General features: G+C 40.6%; 2 protein-coding genes across 2 annotated transcripts in view; one reads left to right on the forward strand and one right to left on the reverse strand.

Moving 5' to 3' along the window:
• The first annotated feature begins 7,017 nt into the window (after positions 1–7,017).
• tac1 (tachykinin precursor 1) lies at positions 7,018–10,172 on the forward strand. The gene is made up of 5 exons (XM_051136434.1): positions 7,018–7,486; positions 8,507–8,609; positions 8,751–8,774; positions 9,477–9,533; positions 9,651–10,172. Exons 1-5 carry the CDS (start codon positions 7,373–7,375, stop codon positions 9,695–9,697), a joined length of 345 nt encoding a protein of 114 aa, XP_050992391.1. The 5' UTR covers positions 7,018–7,372; the 3' UTR covers positions 9,698–10,172.
• Positions 10,173–12,166: 1,994 nt separating this feature from the next.
• Positions 12,167–19,620, reverse strand: part of LOC127181609 (asparagine synthetase [glutamine-hydrolyzing]-like) — a 35,249-nt gene continuing 27,795 nt past the window's right edge. The window contains 12 exon segments of the mRNA XM_051136419.1: positions 12,167–12,376; positions 12,459–12,614; positions 13,099–13,180; positions 13,270–13,370; positions 13,591–13,691; positions 14,536–14,662; positions 17,066–17,193; positions 17,291–17,392; positions 17,499–17,684; positions 17,778–17,868; positions 17,870–18,016; positions 18,352–18,608. Coding sequence (XP_050992376.1) covers positions 12,167–12,376; positions 12,459–12,614; positions 13,099–13,180; positions 13,270–13,370; positions 13,591–13,691; positions 14,536–14,662; positions 17,066–17,193; positions 17,291–17,392; positions 17,499–17,684; positions 17,778–17,868; positions 17,870–18,016; positions 18,352–18,600 — 1,680 coding nt within the window. The 5' untranslated portion in view covers positions 18,601–18,608.

Raw genomic sequence — 19,620 nt, forward strand, 5'->3', positions numbered from 1 at the left:
GGTTTCAGCTTTATAAGCATGCAACATCTGTTAGGTGACGCTTGCTTGGCCTCATTGGCTGTTATGGGTATCACGTCAGAAGCAGCCCAATCAAGAGTCCTAATATCAAACACGATATTTATAATTTGAGTTTGAAGATCAGGCCTAAAATCATCTTTAAAATCCTCAAGAGTGTGGCCAGCCTAATGAAAACAACCTAGGAAGGGACGGTGGGAGCCTAGGAGGAGGGTGAGGAGATGGCAAATAGATGGCAACAGGCGCAGGCAGAGGGATATTGTTATAAGGAACGGGACCATTGGAAACAGGCAGGCTATGATGAGGCCCCAGCAGCAATAATTATAAGATGTCCGCTGCACCAGACCCAGAGCAGAGCAGGGATGACAGCCCACAACGGAGGGAGGAGCCATGGTAGAACTGACAGAGTCAAAGCCGTGGGAGGAGGAGCCCGGAGTGTAGATGGAGAGCAGAAGGGTCAGGGTGACACCATGGGTCCGGATGTCTCCCGTGACTGTGACAAAGATGGGGACCTGGAAGACTGCGACGAAGCCGGAGTGACTGAGGACCAAGGTGGAGCCAAAGGGATGGAGGAATGAGATGAAGCCAGAGGAGTGGAATCCAGTAGTGATGGAGGGTTGACGACTGACCCAGGTGGACCCGAAAGGATAAGGGAGCAAGGTGGAGCCAGTGGGATAAAGGGCCACGGTGGAGCAAGGAGTCAAGGCAAAGCCAAGGAGTCGGAGGACCGAGGTGGAGTCCAGGACTGGACGGAGCATACAGGAAATCTTCTTTAAATACATCCAAACTTTTTGCATAGGACAGTTGCAGAAAGTGAGGACATGGAGCACCACGGCCAAGCCGGAGCAACTGAAGACCGAAGAGGAGCCAGAGGAATGGAGGGATGAGGCGAAGCTAGAATAGTGGAATCCCATAGAGGAAGAGTGTTGATGATTGACCAAGGTGGATCCAGAGGGATGAAGGAGCCTGGTGGAGCCAGTGGGATGATGGGCCACAGTGGAGACGAGGGAGCAGGGAGCCAAGGTGGAGCCAGCGGGTCGGAGGAGACTGGAGGTGGAGACAGGGGTCTTCCCGCCAAAGCAGAGCTAGAGACTGGAAGACCTGAAGTTGGACAAGGTGCTGGGATGACTAAGGGTAAGCCGAGGACTGGCAGGAACCAGCATTGACAGGATGAAGAACTGGCTGGCTTTTGGAGAAGGATGGGAGAGGGAGGCTGGGTGGTAACTCAGGAGAAGCTGGAGGTTCAGGACTGGATGAAACTAGTGAGATGACAAACAATTCAGGAGTGGACAGAACATACTGAAAATTATTATAGTTTTACTGAATGCAGAGGCTAGTTGCAGAAGGTGGGGACCTGGAAGTCCATAGTGGAGTCATGAGAGGAGCTGGAGAAAAGAGGAGCCAGACAGAGCCAGATGGATGGAGGGACGAGGCAAAGCTGGAGAAGGGGAATCCCATAGCAGAAGATGGATGATGACTTACCAAGGTGGTATGAGGGTGCCTGGTGGAGCCAGTGGAATAATGGGCCATGGTGGAGTACAGGACCAAGAGGCTGGAGGCAGAGACAGAATTCTCATGCCAAGGTAGAGCCGGAGACTGAAAGACCCGAAGCAAGACAAGGTGCCAGGATGGCGCTGACTGAGGGTGAGCCGAGGTGCTAGCAGGAACCAGGTGGGAGAAGGAAGATGAGCAGGAACTCAGAAGACGCTGTCGATTCAGGACTGGATGGAACAGGTGGACAGATCATACAGGAAATTATCTTCAAAAACGTTCAAAATGTTTGCAGAGGCCAGTTGCAGCCTCGACAGCGGTGAGGTGGGGCTTCTTTCTATTTCCTCATACTCCGCTAAAACTCCCACAGGCACGTGCAATGATGCCCCTGTTCAGATGTGTCATTAAGCTCAGGCTTCGTGTTGATGACAAGCTCAGTTGCATTCTCTTGTGCTGGCTCTTCTGTCGTAGCGGGCTCTGCCTTTCTGTCTGTGGTGGGCTCAGGCAATTGCTCAGCACAGGGGGGTGCTGGCTGGCTGGGGTCTAGGTCTGGTCGTGTTCTGGATCAGGGGTAGATGCTCTACAGGCACCGGATGATGGCCTCCCTTCAGTTTAGTCCCTGAGTGTCTGGGAGGTCTATGGGGTGAAGGTAGGAAGAAGGAAGCATGGTCCCTCACAACATAGCACAAGTCACCTTCAGCACCATGGAGAGCACCGTCAGAGGAGGACACAAGGTCAGAGTACCTAGTAATGTTCAGGACCAGGGATAGCACCATTTCCCCTTTGATAGGAAACCTCAGCTGCAGGCTGCTGGGCCAGTTAGCAGCCACATAAAAGAGAACAAAGAGGCCACAGTAGGGAAAGCATGTGAGGTAAGCAGACACAGGGTGCTGGATGTTGCAGAACCCAGGCACTGGACCGGTTTTACCCCAACCAAGCTCTTGAGGATAGAGGCCTAGTGGAGGACGTGAGTAGACTGAACCACCTTGACTAATCCTGCATTTTCTCCCTCAACTTCAAAAATCATTTCAAAATCATCCTACATCGCTGCAGAAGTTCCGACCCAGTCTTTGCAAAGTGAACATGCAAAGAAGATCAAACACCCTTAACAAAAAAGGTAAAACAGCGAAATAGGATGATTTTGAAGTTGAGGGAGAACATAAGATGGGAGTTTTTCGACATACTCTAACTGTCATGAACCAGAACAAAAACAGTCCAGGCAGGTGTTTGGCATTAAAAAGTATATAATTAGTATTATTTTTTATGAAAATCTTGCTAGATAAGACCCTATTTTTTCGGCTGGGATCATTTACAACTGCATTTGGGAGCGTTTGAAGCCTATTAAAACTGCGTTTTGAAAGTTCAAAATCGGGGCACCATATCAGTCTCAAAAAACATAATTTCTTTACGACTGAAGAAAGAAAGACGTGACTATCTTGGGTGACAAGGGGGTGAGTACATTATATGTGAATCTTTGTTTTGGAAGTAGACTTCTCCTTTAAGTTTTGCTTCACTGAAATTTTGCCTGGTGACTTGTGTGCTTTGACATCCTAAGTTAAACCCTTGGCTGTGACGGTTACAGTAAATTAGTGACACACATCTGAACTTAATAACTAATAAAATCAGTAACCATAAAAGAGAAGCTGAAAAAGAACAAAGGAAACCATGAAACTAATGAAAACAACAGTCCATGAAACAGATTGTAACTGGACGTATCTGTGACACCAGGAAAAAGGAATAATATGTCTAAGGTAGTAGCCAAGTTATGTTATGATTATGATGGTGGCTCTCTAAATTCATCCTTGCAAAAAAAAAAGCCAAAAGCAAATTCACATTTTGATGCAGTCTCTGAACAGTCTTGATCACTTGACCCAAAAAAAAAATTCTGTACTGAGAACTCTTACGTTTTGCTTTAAAAGGAACAAAAATAGAAACTATGAACAAAACTTGACCTGCTGCAGATTAAGCTTGGTGGTAAATGCAGGTTTGAACACTTTATCTTACAAGGTGAAACATTCATTCACCTTCTTCTCATTCTATTCAGTGCTTTATTCCTACTGTACGACAACACAACAAGACTAGAAATCAATGTCAGATTACGAGAGCTTCACTCAAACACAAAACAAACTGACCTCCCACACACTGACAATCTGCACACTCCTGCAATAACACTTGGACAAATAGATGTAAAGCACCAGGCCTTACTACTGCCATTATGACCACCAATATTTGATGTAGCGCTTATTCCATAATAAAATGTTCTGTATTTAGGTCTGTAAATGTTACAACAAAAAAATAAACTTGTAAAATACAAATGTAATCAATCCTTTTATGTCAAATTAAATATTGACCTTATTAGTATTATTTTTGAAGGCTCATGTGACACTGAAGACTGAACATGCTGAAAATTAAGCTTTGCATTACAGGAATAAATCACATTTAAACACATAATTACATAGAAAACACTTATTTTAAGGTGTAATAATATTTCACAATAAGAATTCTTCAAAAACATTACAACAACTTACAGACTCCAAACTTTTAAATCATAAGGTTGGTCCATTGACTGTTGGTTCAACCTGCAAGACATAAGAAACAATATACAAGGTATCAACAGTAGTCAGAATAAACCAGGTGATAAAGTAATTGCTCTGCACACTTCAGTGCTCATACTGCTGTCTGTTCCCTGTGTACGCAATTCACGCTGTCTCACTAGTTGATATAGAGTTCTAATTAGAATGACGTCTACAGAAGTTACAGATGCAGAAATATATCCGACCTTCAGATGCTTTGAAATAAACACAACTTAATATACAGTATGTAAAAACCCAGGAAATGAGTCACATTTACACTATGTGAAATGAATTTAAAAAAATTTTGTGGAATATTTTGAGCTGTTTTGTGCTTTGAAATTGGCTGCTTTTCACAAAATATATTTGTGTTTATAAAAAGAAATAAATGGTGCCTCTTATTCTGCTTTAACAACATAAGCAGAGTAATTTAACCTGCAATCTTCTAACATTTTTGGTACGTCTGCCAGGAGAGTAAAAAATGCAACCTACTATTGTTCAAAGAAAAATGAGGTATACGTGTACTCTTGTAGGGTGAACAATGACCATTAGTGCTGTTATTTTCTACATGGACTGTTTTCAACATCTTTAACTTTGCAGTCAAATAGTGGTGACTTTTTTCTTGGAAACAACCCAACATCACAGCAATCTTTAACTACTTTATGTTTCGGCAAATTTGTGTCTAATTTGTACAATCTTTTTCCGTGAGGTCAGGTTGGTATGTCTGCAGAATTAGATGGATTCATGCACAGATTCGTGTAGTTTCTGGTAGATGTCAATGTTGAGATCTACAAAAGAAAAGGTGATGAATCCATCTCATTTTCTCTCTTCCATTCATCAGCTCTTCTTGCAACTCACTTCTTTTTAATTCACTCTCCTCTTGTACCTTCCATCATCTGTGAGAGTGTTCGAGAGTTCATATTTCTGAATAAACAAATTCAATATAAAATGGCATTTGGGTGCAGAGTTCATTTTCTCTGTAAACACTAGAGAACCATCAACCTACTGTACACTAAAAACATTGAAAATGTAGCTGAAAGAGCTTGTTCTATCTGCTTTAAACCAGAAAAATGACACAAAATTCTGTTAGTGTAATCTAATGTAATCCAGCTCATAATAAAGAAATATTTATAATGAATAAAACCACATATTTAAAGTAATAGTTTGCTCAAAAATGAATATTTCCTGAATATTTACCCTGAGGTCATTCAGGATGTAGATGTGTTTGTTTCTTCATGGGAACAGATTTGGAGAAATTAAGCATCGCACCACTTGCTCACCAATGGATCCTCTGCAGTGAATGGGTGCCGTCAGAATGAGAGTCCAAACAGCTGATAAATAACATCTCGGGTAACTCAGTTATCTTGTGAAGTTGTGTGTTTGTAAGAAACAAATCCATCATTAAGATGTTTTTAACTTAAAACCAGCTAAAAGAAGAGTCCTCTATCTATAATAATGCTTCTTCCAAAACTTGTCTTGCCTGAATCAGGAGAGAAATCAGATCAGGCACTGTTTACAAGCAAAATCAGTCCAAAACAGTTCTAAACAAATATGTAGGTGGATTGTGATGTGATAGGACAACAGGAGATTTTTTACAAGAGAAAGCATTATTATGAATTATGGACTTGCATTTTGGTCAAAAACAAAGGCTTAAGGTTAAAACGTCTTAAGATGCCTGAAGTGAACAGCTTTTCACTTCACAAGATGTTAATTGATGGACTGGAGTTGTGTGGATTACAATTATTGTAATGTTTTATCAGTTGTTTGGACTCTCATTCTGACGGCACCCATTCACTACAGCAAAACCATTGGTGAGCAAGTGTTGTAATGCTACATTTCTTCAAATCTGATGAAGAAACAAACTCATCTACATCTTGGATGGCCTGAGGGGGTGAGTAAATTTTGGGTGAACTATCCTATTCCTGGATTTATTTTCCAATATTTGCTATTTATAAACTGCAAATAGTGTCAAACATCTGGCTACAAATGATACAGTCATGAAAAAAGCTGCAGGACTAAATATACGTGAGAAGATACGTCAACCGTATCTTCTCAGTGGCAGAAAAATGAAAATCAAAGACATTGTGCGAAAACCACATTGATCAGTAATGTACACGGCTCTCACGCCGCTGCTGGGGTCGTTTCAGTTGTGTTAGGCAATCTTAGCAAGAAAAAACATTTGCATATGATATTAACACATGATTAAATAAAGAGACATCATTGTCGCTGATAAAGGCACTCGAGGTATGAAGTGCTGTTTGGGCTGTATAGTCTCTCTGTGCGCTGAGACAAGAGTCCTTTCTCATGGAAATCAGCCGTGTCGCCACTTCCTCCGTGGGTCATCCACCTCCGAGTGTCCTCTCCCTGCTTTTCATCAAAAACACGAATTTAACCCCGACTACACTGCCTCCATTAGAGACTCAGTGGTTTAAAAATGGCACACAACCATTGTGGGATGTGTGAAACACAAGCCTACTCTTAAAAATAAAAGTCTTGATTGAAACCAAAAGGAGTTTTATAGCCTAATGCCACAGGAGAATGTGTTTAAACCTCATTTCTGGGTTCCTCTATGGGCTTAGGTCATCTGAAGGACTTTAAAATCTCAAAAGAATCACATACAGACAAAAAAGAGGTTATTAAAAAGAAAGAGGGTTATTTTGAGAAGAAAGCATCTTGTACGTGTTTATAACAAGGTATTTTGATCTGGAGAACCCAAAACATACTGTATCACCTGATTTTCCTGTGTAATTCCTTTCATGTGTGTATTTCCGAAACCCTTTTGGAGTTGTTGACCTCCCTTTGACGCAAAAGAAGTCTTAAACGAGTCATCTGCATTCGCGTTTGCTTCGTAAAACTGCGTCGAATTAGCCAATCATAACGTCACCTGTCTGCATTCTCCATACTGATCAGGGCACGTCCATAAAGTCACGGACTGCCCATACCGGGACCATTTCAACTTTAGATACTTCCGCAATGTGAGCAAAATATTAAAGAGGAGTGCTATTCGTCATTGTGTTTTTTAAAGCAATCTGACTAATACATTTATTTGTTTTATCGATTTTAAGCGTCGGAAGGAACCTGTCACCTCCCTGTTGCTTTGCTATAAAGCCGAGCGCGCGAGTCAGTACGGTCACGGAGACGCGCATCGGAAGCGCGCAGCGAAGAACTGTATTATATGTGGAGGAAACTGTTCACGCACAGCTGACAGAACACCGTACAACAAACTCGAACGTTTAGCTTACGTTTTATACTTTAAAGTGCTTTGGGAAAAGAAAAGGAAAGTTACCGGGTGCAACATGAAATTTCTTTTACCGGCTGTAGTGGTTTTTCTTGTTTTGTGCCAAGTTTTTGGAGAAGAATTGGGTCCAAAAGAAGACCTTGATTATTGGACGGGCAGCAATCAAATACAGGTGAGTTTTTCATCCTTTGCTGTTATCTAAACATGTCTTTTAGACCAAATAAAAGCTATTTAGCATTTTTAGGGTTGATATTAAGGACCTTTCACTACATATGCCAAAATAAAATAAAATTAAAAACAGGCATATTCTTATCAAATAGTCTCTTTACAGTTATCATACTGTGTGTATTATATATTCATTTATATTATAAATAAATAAATAATCTAGCAGTCTCATTACTTTGATTACATAATGTTAATAATTCGTTAATAATTGCAATAATGTTAGCTGTATTTCATATAAAGGTAATTATATTTAATTATGCTACTTTTTATTATTATATAAAAAGCCTATAAAAATAACATAACTGATGTAATAGTGTGTGTTACATTGTAATTACTAATTGATTAATGTGTAATACTTACGAACAACATATAGATATTACATGGCTGTGCGTAATTTTACATTGTTATTGATTTGATAGGAAATAGCCACATATTTGGTACCGAGGAAGACCAAATGCAATTATTTAGGAATTGGCCATTAAAAAAACACTTATTGCTGCTATATTAAACTGAATATTAGGGGGAAATACCATAGCAGTAACAGCCCTAATTATAGTATCACGTAATATGCGCACATGGATGATGTATTAATTAGATTTCACTGCGTAATTAGTCAGGACTGGAGCCCAATATGTGGGTCGCTGTCCAGTGCTGAATTAGTCAATGCTCTTACTGCTTGTTTGAATGGAGCGCACGTTTCCCATTTGACATTGCGGGTTGGAAGACAGCCAAGCACTTATGTCTTTCATGCTTTTTTGTGTCCATAAACTGCATCTTTTCAAATACTGTACGTTGCAGAGTATTTGTGCGCTCAGAAACTGTGGTGAAAAGTGATACATTTTGTATTGGGATGAGTTATAAATCACTGTTCGTATCAAAAAGTAAGCAAGATCAGTGATCTTCTACAGTGAGTGGCATCTGTCTGCCGGGGAGGTTTGATGTTCAGTAATCAAATCATCTTTTGCAGGATGAGTGGCTTCAGGCGGATCCCTTCAGAGAGATACTAAGACGTATGACTAGGAAACCCCGACCTCACCAGTTCATTGGTCTGATGGGGAAACGGTCCTCTGGTAAGATTACTCTCCTATATCTCACCCAATCGGACACTTATGCATATAGTAAAATATTCTATTCAGATTTTAACTAGAACTGAGCAAATTCTGAAAATGCTTTTGATCACAACTTTCTCTTTCATTCTTCCACCCCCACAGCAAATGCACAGATTACACGAAAAAGTAAGTAATCTCCACAAGAACACTACTGCATACAATGCACGTATTATTTGCTAAATGCATACATTTACATAAAAGCAATGAGACTTTTCAAGAGAGATTTACATATACAATTATATAGACATTTTCAGAAAACAGAAACTTTCAGCTTTACAAATTCTAGATCTTTGCAGGTGTTTCACAAGCTCAACGCTTATTAAACAGAATCCTAGAGTTTTAGAGACCCACGATTCCTCCTAACGCAAAAACTCTTCAACATCCTCAAGGTCTACATTTTTTACTGTAGAATAAAAACGATAGCAAAGACATAAAATCAATTCAACCATACTCTAGAGTTCAACAGTGTTGCATCTATATACCTATATCTATCTGTCTATCCATCTATATATCTATATCTGTAAATATCCACTTTATTCTTCAACACGCAAGTAAGCCTATGGGCAAGACTTCCGGTGCATTAACTGATACAGGTAAATAATGAGAAGAATAACAACGTGCAGTAAACTGTACTGTTCGCACTACAAACCAGTGTGTTCACAGTTGAGATATAAAATAATATGGTAAGACACACCAATTTGCAATATCAAGCAGCAAAACGAGCTGTTTTGTACAGCTAAAAATAGCTGGACACGGAAGCCAGGCCCGTAAAATTTACAAATGGCTACGAATGTGGTTAACAATATTTTCCCCTTTATTGTCTTCTAGGGCATAAAATCAATTCTTTTGTGGGGCTGATGGGTAAAAGAAGCCAAGAGGAGCCAGGTAGGAACTGCAAATGCTTTATATTAGGTTTAGAATAGCTGCTTAATCAGTTAGAAGAAGAAGAATTAGAAGAATTATTTATATGATGTTTGTAATACTGACTTTCTCTTTTCACAGAATCGTACGAATGGGGAACAGTACAGATCTACGACAAAAGGCGTTAACAGATAAAACATCGTCACATCCGCTTCCTGAAGGATCATTTCATTCTGTGATATCCATTGAGTTTTATTTTTTATTCAGGTCGGAAATAAAAATGATTTCACATTGTGGTAATATGGCCAGCTCACACCTGTTGCAGTTCATTTAACTTAGGTCATTTAGAAAGGATCAGACGTTTTAATACGGTCCAGCTGTGATCAAACGTGTTTCTGTCACAACATCTCTCCCGGTGTTGTGGAGCATTAAAGCAAAGAGGTGTCCTTTCTAAGGTACTCAGACTGAGATTTGTGCTGGCAGTGTCAATACATAGTGCCTCATAGTGTTTTCACCATGACTGATGATGTTGTATAAAGTAGCGCCAGTCCGGGTGTGATGACATCCTCACGGCCTGCGCATGTCCTGTCACTGCTACGAGCAAAGGTTTTGCTATCTTGATATCTGTGTGATTGTAGCTTGATATTAAAAATATTTTCTTTATTGGTGGAACTTTTAATTCCTTGTTGTATCGTTGAATGCTCTACTGATGTTTTCACTGTGACGCACTCACTCCACCTACAGGCCATTAGGAGTATTTCAACCATCAACAAGTATCCTTTCAAGACTTATCGAAAAGCGTCAATAAACACACATCACGACTGTTGTTTTAATGAAAGGCTTTATCAGTATCATGACCAGATCTTTTAATGCAATGACTCCAGTATTTGTTGCACATTAAAATTTAACTGAATTAATTAAATTTAATTGAAACCGTTCAGCATAGGAAGTTAACATTCAAGCTACATACACAGTTGTTTACTGTAATTCATATTTCTTTGTACTAGATTACAATGATGATGCACCAAAGAAAATACAAATATCAAGTGTAAAAAATAATAATAAATTCATTTTATAATCCTCAATTTTAGTTTTCGTATTTCCATACTAACCCACCATTTAAGGGTGAACCGTCCTTTAACCAGAGCCATTCATTCATCTCTGATGCTGTCAAACTGTTTTTTGGGAATAAAGACAAAACAACTAATTACTAATGTCATTACACATACCAAATACAGTCATTAAAGGAACCTGCATAGCTCAAGAACACAGTGGTAACAGTTCAAGGACTGCAAAGTTTGACCCTACAACCTTTCACTTTCCAGTCCAGAATATTATAAAAGTAACTTTAGTTAATAATTCATTACAATATACAAATAAACTACCATTCATAAATTTGTGGTCAGTAAATTAAAATAAACAAAATACAGTAATATCTTTTACATTTCTATTTAGAATAAATGTTGTTCTTTCGAACATTATATTTGTCAAAGAATCCAAAAATATGAAGCAGCACAACTGTTTTCAAAACTAATAATGATGATAATAAATGTTTCCTGAGTAGCAAATCAGAATATTAGAATGATTTCTGAAGGATCATGTGACACTGAAGACCTAAGTAATGATGCTGAAAATTCACAGCATGAAAATGCTGTGATTCTTTGATCACAGGAAATATATATTACAAAAGACAACATTTAAGATGTATATTACTGTTGTGGCTGCATGTTTGGTATGTAAATGCAAATGATATGTTGATTTGTAAATTGCTCATTAGTGTAAACAAAAGAGGCGTCTTTCAAAGCATTTAACTAAAAATTTAAAAACAAAAAACAAAACTGACCCAAAACATTTGAATGGTAGTGTGTATATACTGCTTGTTTCTAATGTAAAATAATAAATGATTATGGAATATCCTTCGAACAGTGTAAGAAGCATTTTAAAATTATTTATTTTAAAAGAAACAATGGTTTCTGTACAATTTTTAAGGGATTTCTTTAACCAACAGGCTATGCTAACCCACTTCTTGTGGTTTGTTTACAGATTTAAACTCCATAAAAAGAAAAAAAAAAAAAAAAAAAAAAAAACATGGAGTAAGCAATGCAGCTTAAAGGCCTGAAAAGCAGACAAGGCCTCAATTTTTTACATTTTGAAATCTATTGCATGAACTGAAAAGATATAGTATAACTCCGACCTTTAAAAAACTGTCCTAAATTAAATTCAGTTCTCTTTAGAAAAGACTACACCCACCAACCTCAAAGATACAATACAGGCAAAAAATACAGTAGTCAACATTTGAAGTTCCACTTCAAATGTTGACTGCTTTATATGATGCCATTGTTTAAACCAGCAGGTACACTCTTAAAAATAAAGGTGTTTTAAAAGGTTCTTCACAGCGATGCCATAGAAGAACCATTTTTGGTTCCACAAAAACCATTCAGCCACTTCTCTTTCTTACCTTTTTATAATCTGAAGAACCTTCTTTCACCACAAAGAACCTTTTGAGAAACAGAAAGGTTCTTCAGATGTTAAAGATTCTTTATGGAACCATTTAAACAAAAAAGGTTCTTCTGTGGCATCATGAAGCACCTTTATTTTTAAGATTGTATGTATGCTGTAGAGAATGTGGTTTAGCCAAAGGCTAAAGCTTGATGTGATTACTGCTCTTTATCAGGCTTGTAGATGGACAGGGTTCTGGCCGAGGGGTCGGTGGCCTTGATCCAGCGGGGCATCCAGTAATGTGGCGTCCACTCGGAGCGGCCAGGGTAATGTTTCTCAAAGATCTGCCTTATGAAGAAGCCCTCTTTGGTCGTGGGAGGATTGAAGGGGAACAACTTACTGGCCTTCTCCAACTGAGAGTCATTCACCTGAAAGAGAAAAGACAAATGTAAAAACAAGATGACGGGGAAGGCGCTGTAAAGCGCTCTGTATCGTGTACTCGTGCTGTACCTTAGACTTGATGTGCTCCTGCAGGCTGGTGTACCAGGATTTCTTCAGAGATGTCATACTGTCACTGAAGGCCTCCTTCCTTCTCCACAGAATCTCATCTGGGAAGAGGTTCAAACCTTTAAACGACTCCCTCAAGAGATGCTTCTCCACACCGTTCTGCTCCGATCAAATAAGTAATTCAATCTTGTTACAAAAACAAATCTTGTTAATAAAAAATCTGTATCAAAAACTATTGGTCATATTTACCCTATAAAGCCTACTGTATCATGTTTGAAAGACACATTTTAAAATTTTTTGAAATGGCGAAATGGCCTTAAACAATAAATCTAAATAAACTGCAAAAGGTTATGTTTTCTAATACATTTCATAGACGGATTACTCCAGACAGAGCTGCACAAGCTTGTGGCGCCATCTGCTGAACAGTTAAAAAGATTTAAATGGTTTAAAGCACCAAATGCCAGTAAAAATCGGCACAAAAACTAGGTTTTTCTAACTACTATATCATATGTCAGGCTTTACTGGGTTACTAGTTGGGAGTTTGTCAAATCCCCAACTGCAAGTATTCAATTAGAATCGGAAAAGAGTAGAAGTGAAGTGAACTGACATGAGAATAGAAATAGGTGGTGTCAGGAAAACCTACCTTAGGCACTTGCATCTCTTCTGGCAGAGAGAGGTAGTATGCGGTGAACCTGTGGTCCAAGAAAGGCACTCTCAACTCCAGTCTACAAAAAAAAAAAAAAAAAGGTGTGGGGGAAAATGACCAGGTTGCTGGGGGAGGGGAAGAGAAGGGCATTTAGTCATTTAATCTTACCCATGTGCAGCTGTGGTTCTGTCTAATCTCAACACGTCAAACAGATGAAGCTCTTTCATCAGACGCACACTGTCCTCTGCAGCAGCTTTAGGTGATGGCGTCTAAATGCAAAAATTTAGACATTCAGTTGAAATCTCAACAACCATAACATATATTACAACAACACATGACAGCAATGGTTGTCTTACTAACACAGAAATGATTTAGAATCTGAAGTAAGCGTAATTGTATTAGTTGTCGTATACTTCAATGTTTACAGTGTCCAAAATCCTTCTGGAGCTATTGTAAATATACACAGGTCGATCATACAATAAAATATACCTTATGAAAGTATCCCTGTGTCAGCTCATCCAATCCTTCACCTGAGAAAATCACAATGGTGTCTGTCTTCTCACGGATGTACTTTGATATCAGGTACACTCCTGCAGACAAACACAGAGAACCCTAAAGCAGAACCTGATTTTACCAAGTACGACATGTTCCTGGATCAACATCTTTGTGATTAACATTGTGATTAACCAATCAGATTTGAAAAAACAGTTTATAGTTTTTGTGAAGTTTAGGCTTACAATCAGTGTTTGGTGCTTGTACATCAGTGTCATTCATCTGTCATTTCCTCTGATTTTAGGGATTACTCATGGGTAAGGTTAGGTTTAGGTGTAGGGATGTGGTCAAGATTAACTTTTTGGATTAAAATGTTGTTCAGGACGTGCGAACACTAAACGTTCCTGCTGCCATCTTGTGGTAAAGTTCAGTCTATATGGTCAAGACAGTCATAGCTGTTTGCTCACACTTATTGATGAGTTCATATGACTAAGCCAAAGTATTAAGCTTCTTCATTTAACTCATCCTAAACTGTTTGTGCTACAAAAGAAACAGTCTTTATTACAGAGGTGAAGGAAAGAACACTATGAGCCTTTTGTCCTGCTAACTTTCCAAGCAGTATAATGTTGATGACACAGCTTCAGACCACCATTGTCTCTGATCTACAATATTCATGTCATCACGAGCAGAGAAATGATACCTAAAACCTTAATGCAGTTGGCTGAGGTCCATGAGCACAGTGAAAACAGGACACTTTGCAAATGTTGAGTGGAAATGAATTTCTACTAATGTCTTGTGTTAATATTGCACATATTCAAAAGAGAAGCAAATTTCACATTTTGTGTTCCATAGAAAAAACTGAGTAACTGAAGGACCAACTAACTCTTCCACATCCTTCAGTATGATTTGTTTAAATTACGTCTGATAAACTTGTGTACTCACCGACAGAGGCACGCACAGTGGTGATGTCATAACTCTCCAAGTGAAAGATGACTTCGTCCAGCGCACGGATCCCCTCCTCAGGAGTGAAGTTCACCTCGTGGTGTTCACTGTTAATGTGGGCTGCCACCTGCCACACAACAATAGTGTTATGAAGGACGATATCTAATATTGGAAAGTGAATGTCATTGGTGGGCTTTTTGACTGACAACTCAAACTATGAATCGTTACAGCTTTAGCTTTTCACTAGATAGAAACAGTGCTGAACTAAATGAGTGTTCTCAACAACGTCTATTTCCAGTTTGTGTGTGAAGCTAGAAACCACACAGTTATACTTGCATCTACAATGGAGAATAAATGTTGAATTAGAAACGTCAGAGCCCTTGCATTCTAACCGGATGTGCCATAGTGATAGCAAACTTTTACTAACCAGCCCCGAGTAAGTACTCCAAAACATTTGGTGGTAACTGTGGATTACTAAAGATGTCCTCCGATCAGAGGAGCAGAGAAGGAAGGCTTGCTGATGTGCATCCTAAACAGTAAATGCGGCCACCAGCCTGGTTGGAAGATTATGATGTTTTTCTCCTGCGCTATAATCAACCTTCACCTGCTGTTCAAACTATGTCTCCCACCACACAGATACAAGATGCCTCATCACCGTATTGAGAGGGTAGCCAAGATGACCCATCTCACTCATCACACAGTTTTTGACACTTCAGCTGGAAGTAGAGATTGTTTACCTGTTCTGGCCAGTTTAAACAGATGTATGTGAGCACACCTGTACTTCACCAGAGTGTATCAAGAGTATCCTCAGAGATATTGGAGGCTATTCAGTAGATCCAGATGGAGAATGAGAAACTACAATCTACTGTTTTACACTGTTTTGACATGCAACAACAAATGAGAAGTGAAAGTGTAGTTCAATGCCACTATCACATGACACAGCCCTTATACCATATGTATAGAAGGACTTGCCCCCCCCCCCTACCTCCTCCAGTAGCTGATGAGGTCCCACTTCCTCTAACTGCAGTGAATAAACTGGAGGTCACCTCCAACAGCAGCTGTCCCAGACTTAGTGGAGGAATTAACTGTGTGTTTGCATAGACTAGGCAGGACATCACACCCACCTTCATGTCCAACGACTCCTGAACCAGATGACAACTCAGTGGTGTAGCCCCTCCACCCGGGTCCTACTCGCAAGTGAAAGATGACTTCGAACTTCAAAAGGGTTCGAACCCGGGTCTCCAGCATGGGAGGCAGGCGCACTAACAAGTTGCTAGTTAGCACCTCTTGATACCAGGGGAGTGAGGTTTACCTGCACAGCATCTACCAGCTGGCCTCCTTTACACTCACCCCCCCTAAACCTCACTCCCATCCAGGTCACGGCACCAATGTAACTCCTCCACCCGGGTCCTACTCACACACCACTCCGAGCGGGTCTCGAACCCAGGTCTCCGGCATGGGAGGCAGGTACACTAACAAGGAGGCTAAAGACTGCAGCCTCTAGTGTGAGGTTTACCTGCACAGCACCTACCAGCTGACCTCTGTTACAGTGGCATCTTACCAGCAGAGGGCATCCCCACATACCTCCTCATTTCAGTATGCAGTATCGAAAAGAGACTGGTGAGGACTTCCACAACCCTCAGTGAGAGAAAGTATATCGAAGCCCTAAGCCCACAATTCCAGATTTTACCAAAGGCGACCCACGAGAGTTTTTCAGACTGAAGATCTCCCTGGATAACATTCTGCCTGAAGGTGCTATGAAGAGATTTAAATATCAGATCCTCCTAGATCAAGTTTGAGGATGCCCTTCTGATTGCAGACTCTTACACAAATTCAAAGAGACCTTATTCAGACTTGGCTTCCCTTGCAGAGCAGAATGGACAGAATGATCATGTTGCTGACCTCATGGAAGGCTTGAGTATCCACAGTCATGATACAACTGGATTCAAGAACTTTGCACTCAAGGTCAGAAAACTTGTGGTAATGTTGAACTCCAGTGCAGCTCACATCCAAGTTACCTCAGGACCAACGTGCTGATTTCAAGAGGTATGTGTATCCCCTGGGAGTGCCCAACCCCACACTTCTGAACTTTGCAGAGTGGCTAGAATACGAACTGACAAATCAAAAAAGTGGCAAGTCCACGCTTTGGAAGAGCATTATTGAGAAATAAGCTCTATCAGGTCTGCACTCTATGCCACTTTGCAAAGTCAAAGCATGACTGAGGAGGTATTAAATACAGTACTAGTTGAAGTGGAAGGGATCTTAAACTCAAAACCACTTGGCCATGCATTAACTGATGTTGCAGACCCGTCCACCTAATCTTCTCATGGGACGACTCCATCTATTGCTCCCTCAGGCTGTCTAGCATAAATCAGAACTTTTAAGCTGTTGTAGATGGAGGCACACACAAGTACTCGCAGATCAGTTTTGGAGACATTTTATCAAGTACAACCTTCCTAACCTACAAACCCATTTCAAGTGGCAGAAAGACACTGATGACTTACAGCTTGGCATGTATAAAGTGTCTGACCTTGCGAGCAGCAATAGCATCTGGACTGTCTTCTGCACCAATGGAAAACGTCTGAATGGGATACTGGAGCTGCTCTTGTTTGGCCAGTTTCACAAGTGTAGCAGCTACCAGACTCGAATCGAGACCACCTGGAAATAAAACCATCATGGACAGACTGAATGTAAGAAAATAAACCAGAGTAACTAACCACTAAATCAAAGCAAATAACTAAATGAGCACAGGCACCTGAGAGGAAGCAACCGATTCTTCTGTGAGCCATCAAGCGTTTCTTCACTGCATCTTCAAACAGGATCCTGATGTTGCTCTTGACTGTCTCCAATTCAAAGTCTGATGAAAAATAGGATTTTTTGTTCTTTGTCATACAAAGCTATTAGACTGCTTAAAACACAACAAAACCATATGAACTACTTTTATGCCGCTGAATATGACATACCTGTGCCAAGACCTTCAAGGTTGTTAAAGTCGGCGTGTTTGGGTTCTTCTGTGCAGCAATGGAAGCGATCAATCTGAAAAGACTGCACTTTTCCATTGAGCTTCAAGTCAAACACCTCAAAGTGTCCCGGTGGAAAAGCAGTGATCTTTGCAGGAGTGGACATGGAGGTTTTGATCTCTACCAAACCTATGCAGATTAAATAAAAATTAAAACATAATGCTGTTAAAAAAACTATGCTGTAATTCAGGGTATTCCAAGTGTGCAAAAACAGCATTATACCTTTGGCCTCAGAACAGACAGCCAGAAAGCCGTCGTCGGTGAGCAGTGTGAACAGTGGTCTCACGCCGTACGTGTCCCTGCCTAAAAAAACCCTTCCTGTTAGCTGTGTCCAACAAGATGAAGGCGAATACACCATCTAGCATTGAGGCCATCTTCTTGATTCCAAAGCGATCATACAGGTGCAGAAGGATCTCGCCATAAACTTTAGTCTGATGTTCAAACTCAAAGTGATTCTTCAGCTATAAGGATAAGAATGGTCAACAGTTGTTACGTTAATGAAGGGACACATCAGATATCAGATAGCTTTTCAATTATTTATGTTCCCCCTGCAGTTTTTTCACATTATGTTAGAGGTTCTTTCTTTGTTTTTTCTAATGCTACAATATAATTCTATTCAAATCAATGTGATAAATGAGTTAGGTCAAAAGTAATCTAAAAGTAATCAAAAACAATTTTCATCATGTAATTTGTGTTCGACACTTGATATCAGACACGGAAATGGAATAAACGTTGTGAATGGATATAATCAGAATGAAAAATGTTGCTAAAATATCGAAAATATTCAGCTACCTACCCTAATGTGGTTGTAGATCTCACCATTGTAACATAACCAAAGATAAGGGAACTCCTTGACTCGCAGCGGCTGCATGCCAGACAGCTGATCCACAATAGCGAGGTGATGAAACCCAAAGCAGCAATTGGTGAAACGGTTGACATTCTCAAAGCGGAAAGCGTCTGGACCGCGATGAGCGATTTTCATAGCATTAGTGCACTGAACTGCAAGGCACTCATCACTACCAAACAAGGCCCATATACCACACATTCTGATAACTGTGGATTAATAAGAACATAAAATGTATTAACAAAATGTATTACCAAAGTAATCATGTCCAAATGATTCCATACATTAATTCAAGACTACTGCACTCTTAAATAAAGGTGGTGCTTCACTGGTAGCAACACAAACAATATAGAGTTCCCCTTCAGTCGTTCACTCTGACGTTACGTCAAGTGACATATTTGGGATCATACTTGGGAGCCCAATCACCTCTGAGCTGAAGAGAAAAGGCCAATGAGAATTTGCGAGTGGAGTCTGCACGGCAAGCCACTCCCCCCGTACATACGGGTATATAAGATGGCGGCGTGCATCAACTCATTCAGATTTCTGCTTCGGAGCCTTCGCCATCTGCTGAGTGCCACGAAGAGAAGAAGACAGAAAAAAAGAGTCTTCCTGCTCGGTTGTGTCTTGGCCCCCGCTGGCAACGTTGCACACAGCGAAGGGCCTGCTTTGCGGTCCTTCCCTGGGCAATGCAACCCTAAAGAGCAATTTTCTACACGGTCGTTGAGAGCTTCTCGTTCACCTGGGATGTCTTTCCGACCGTGTGCGACTGGATGCGGTGCCTATCTGGCTTCCTTTGACCATCGCCACACTTAGGTCTTGACTCTCTAACATGAGAGGCGACCCTGTGATCTCGGCTAAGCCCAGTTTGATGCACTCCGAGAGCATTTCGACTGCACTGGTCAGAGACCAGGGAGACCTGAGGATTATACTGCGTGATGTTCCGCTGGGCAAGCCCCCACGGAAGTCATGCCCCTTCAAGCGTGTCCCTGTTGAGGATGTCCATCGTGGCATCAGAGGAGGACTGGCCATGGCGCGGCCCTGGGTCAGGTGATGTCCACCATGGTGGTAAAGGAGCGCCATCTCTGGCTTAACCTGGTGCAGATGTCTGACGTCGACAAAGTTCGCTTTCTCGATGCACCCGTCTCCCAGGTTGGCCTTTTTGGCGACACTGTCGAGGACAGACAGTAGTTCTTGGCAGTTCAGAAGTAGACGGAGACGATC

Source organism: Labeo rohita, chromosome 19, assembly GCF_022985175.1.
Source record: "Labeo rohita strain BAU-BD-2019 chromosome 19, IGBB_LRoh.1.0, whole genome shotgun sequence".
Taxonomy (NCBI): domain Eukaryota; kingdom Metazoa; phylum Chordata; class Actinopteri; order Cypriniformes; family Cyprinidae; genus Labeo; species Labeo rohita.

Excerpts from the sequence above, each read along its gene's own strand:
- tac1 (XM_051136434.1), top strand. The coding sequence starts at position 7,373 with ATGAAATTTCTTTTACCGGCTGTAGTGGTTTTTCTTGTTTTGTGCCAA. Across the intron at positions 7,487-8,506 it reads CGGGCAGCAATCAAATACAG|GATGAGTGGCTTCAGGCGGA; the intron begins GTGAGTTTTTCA and ends CATCTTTTGCAG. Across the intron at positions 9,534-9,650 it reads AAGAAGCCAAGAGGAGCCAG|AATCGTACGAATGGGGAACA; the intron begins GTAGGAACTGCA and ends CTCTTTTCACAG.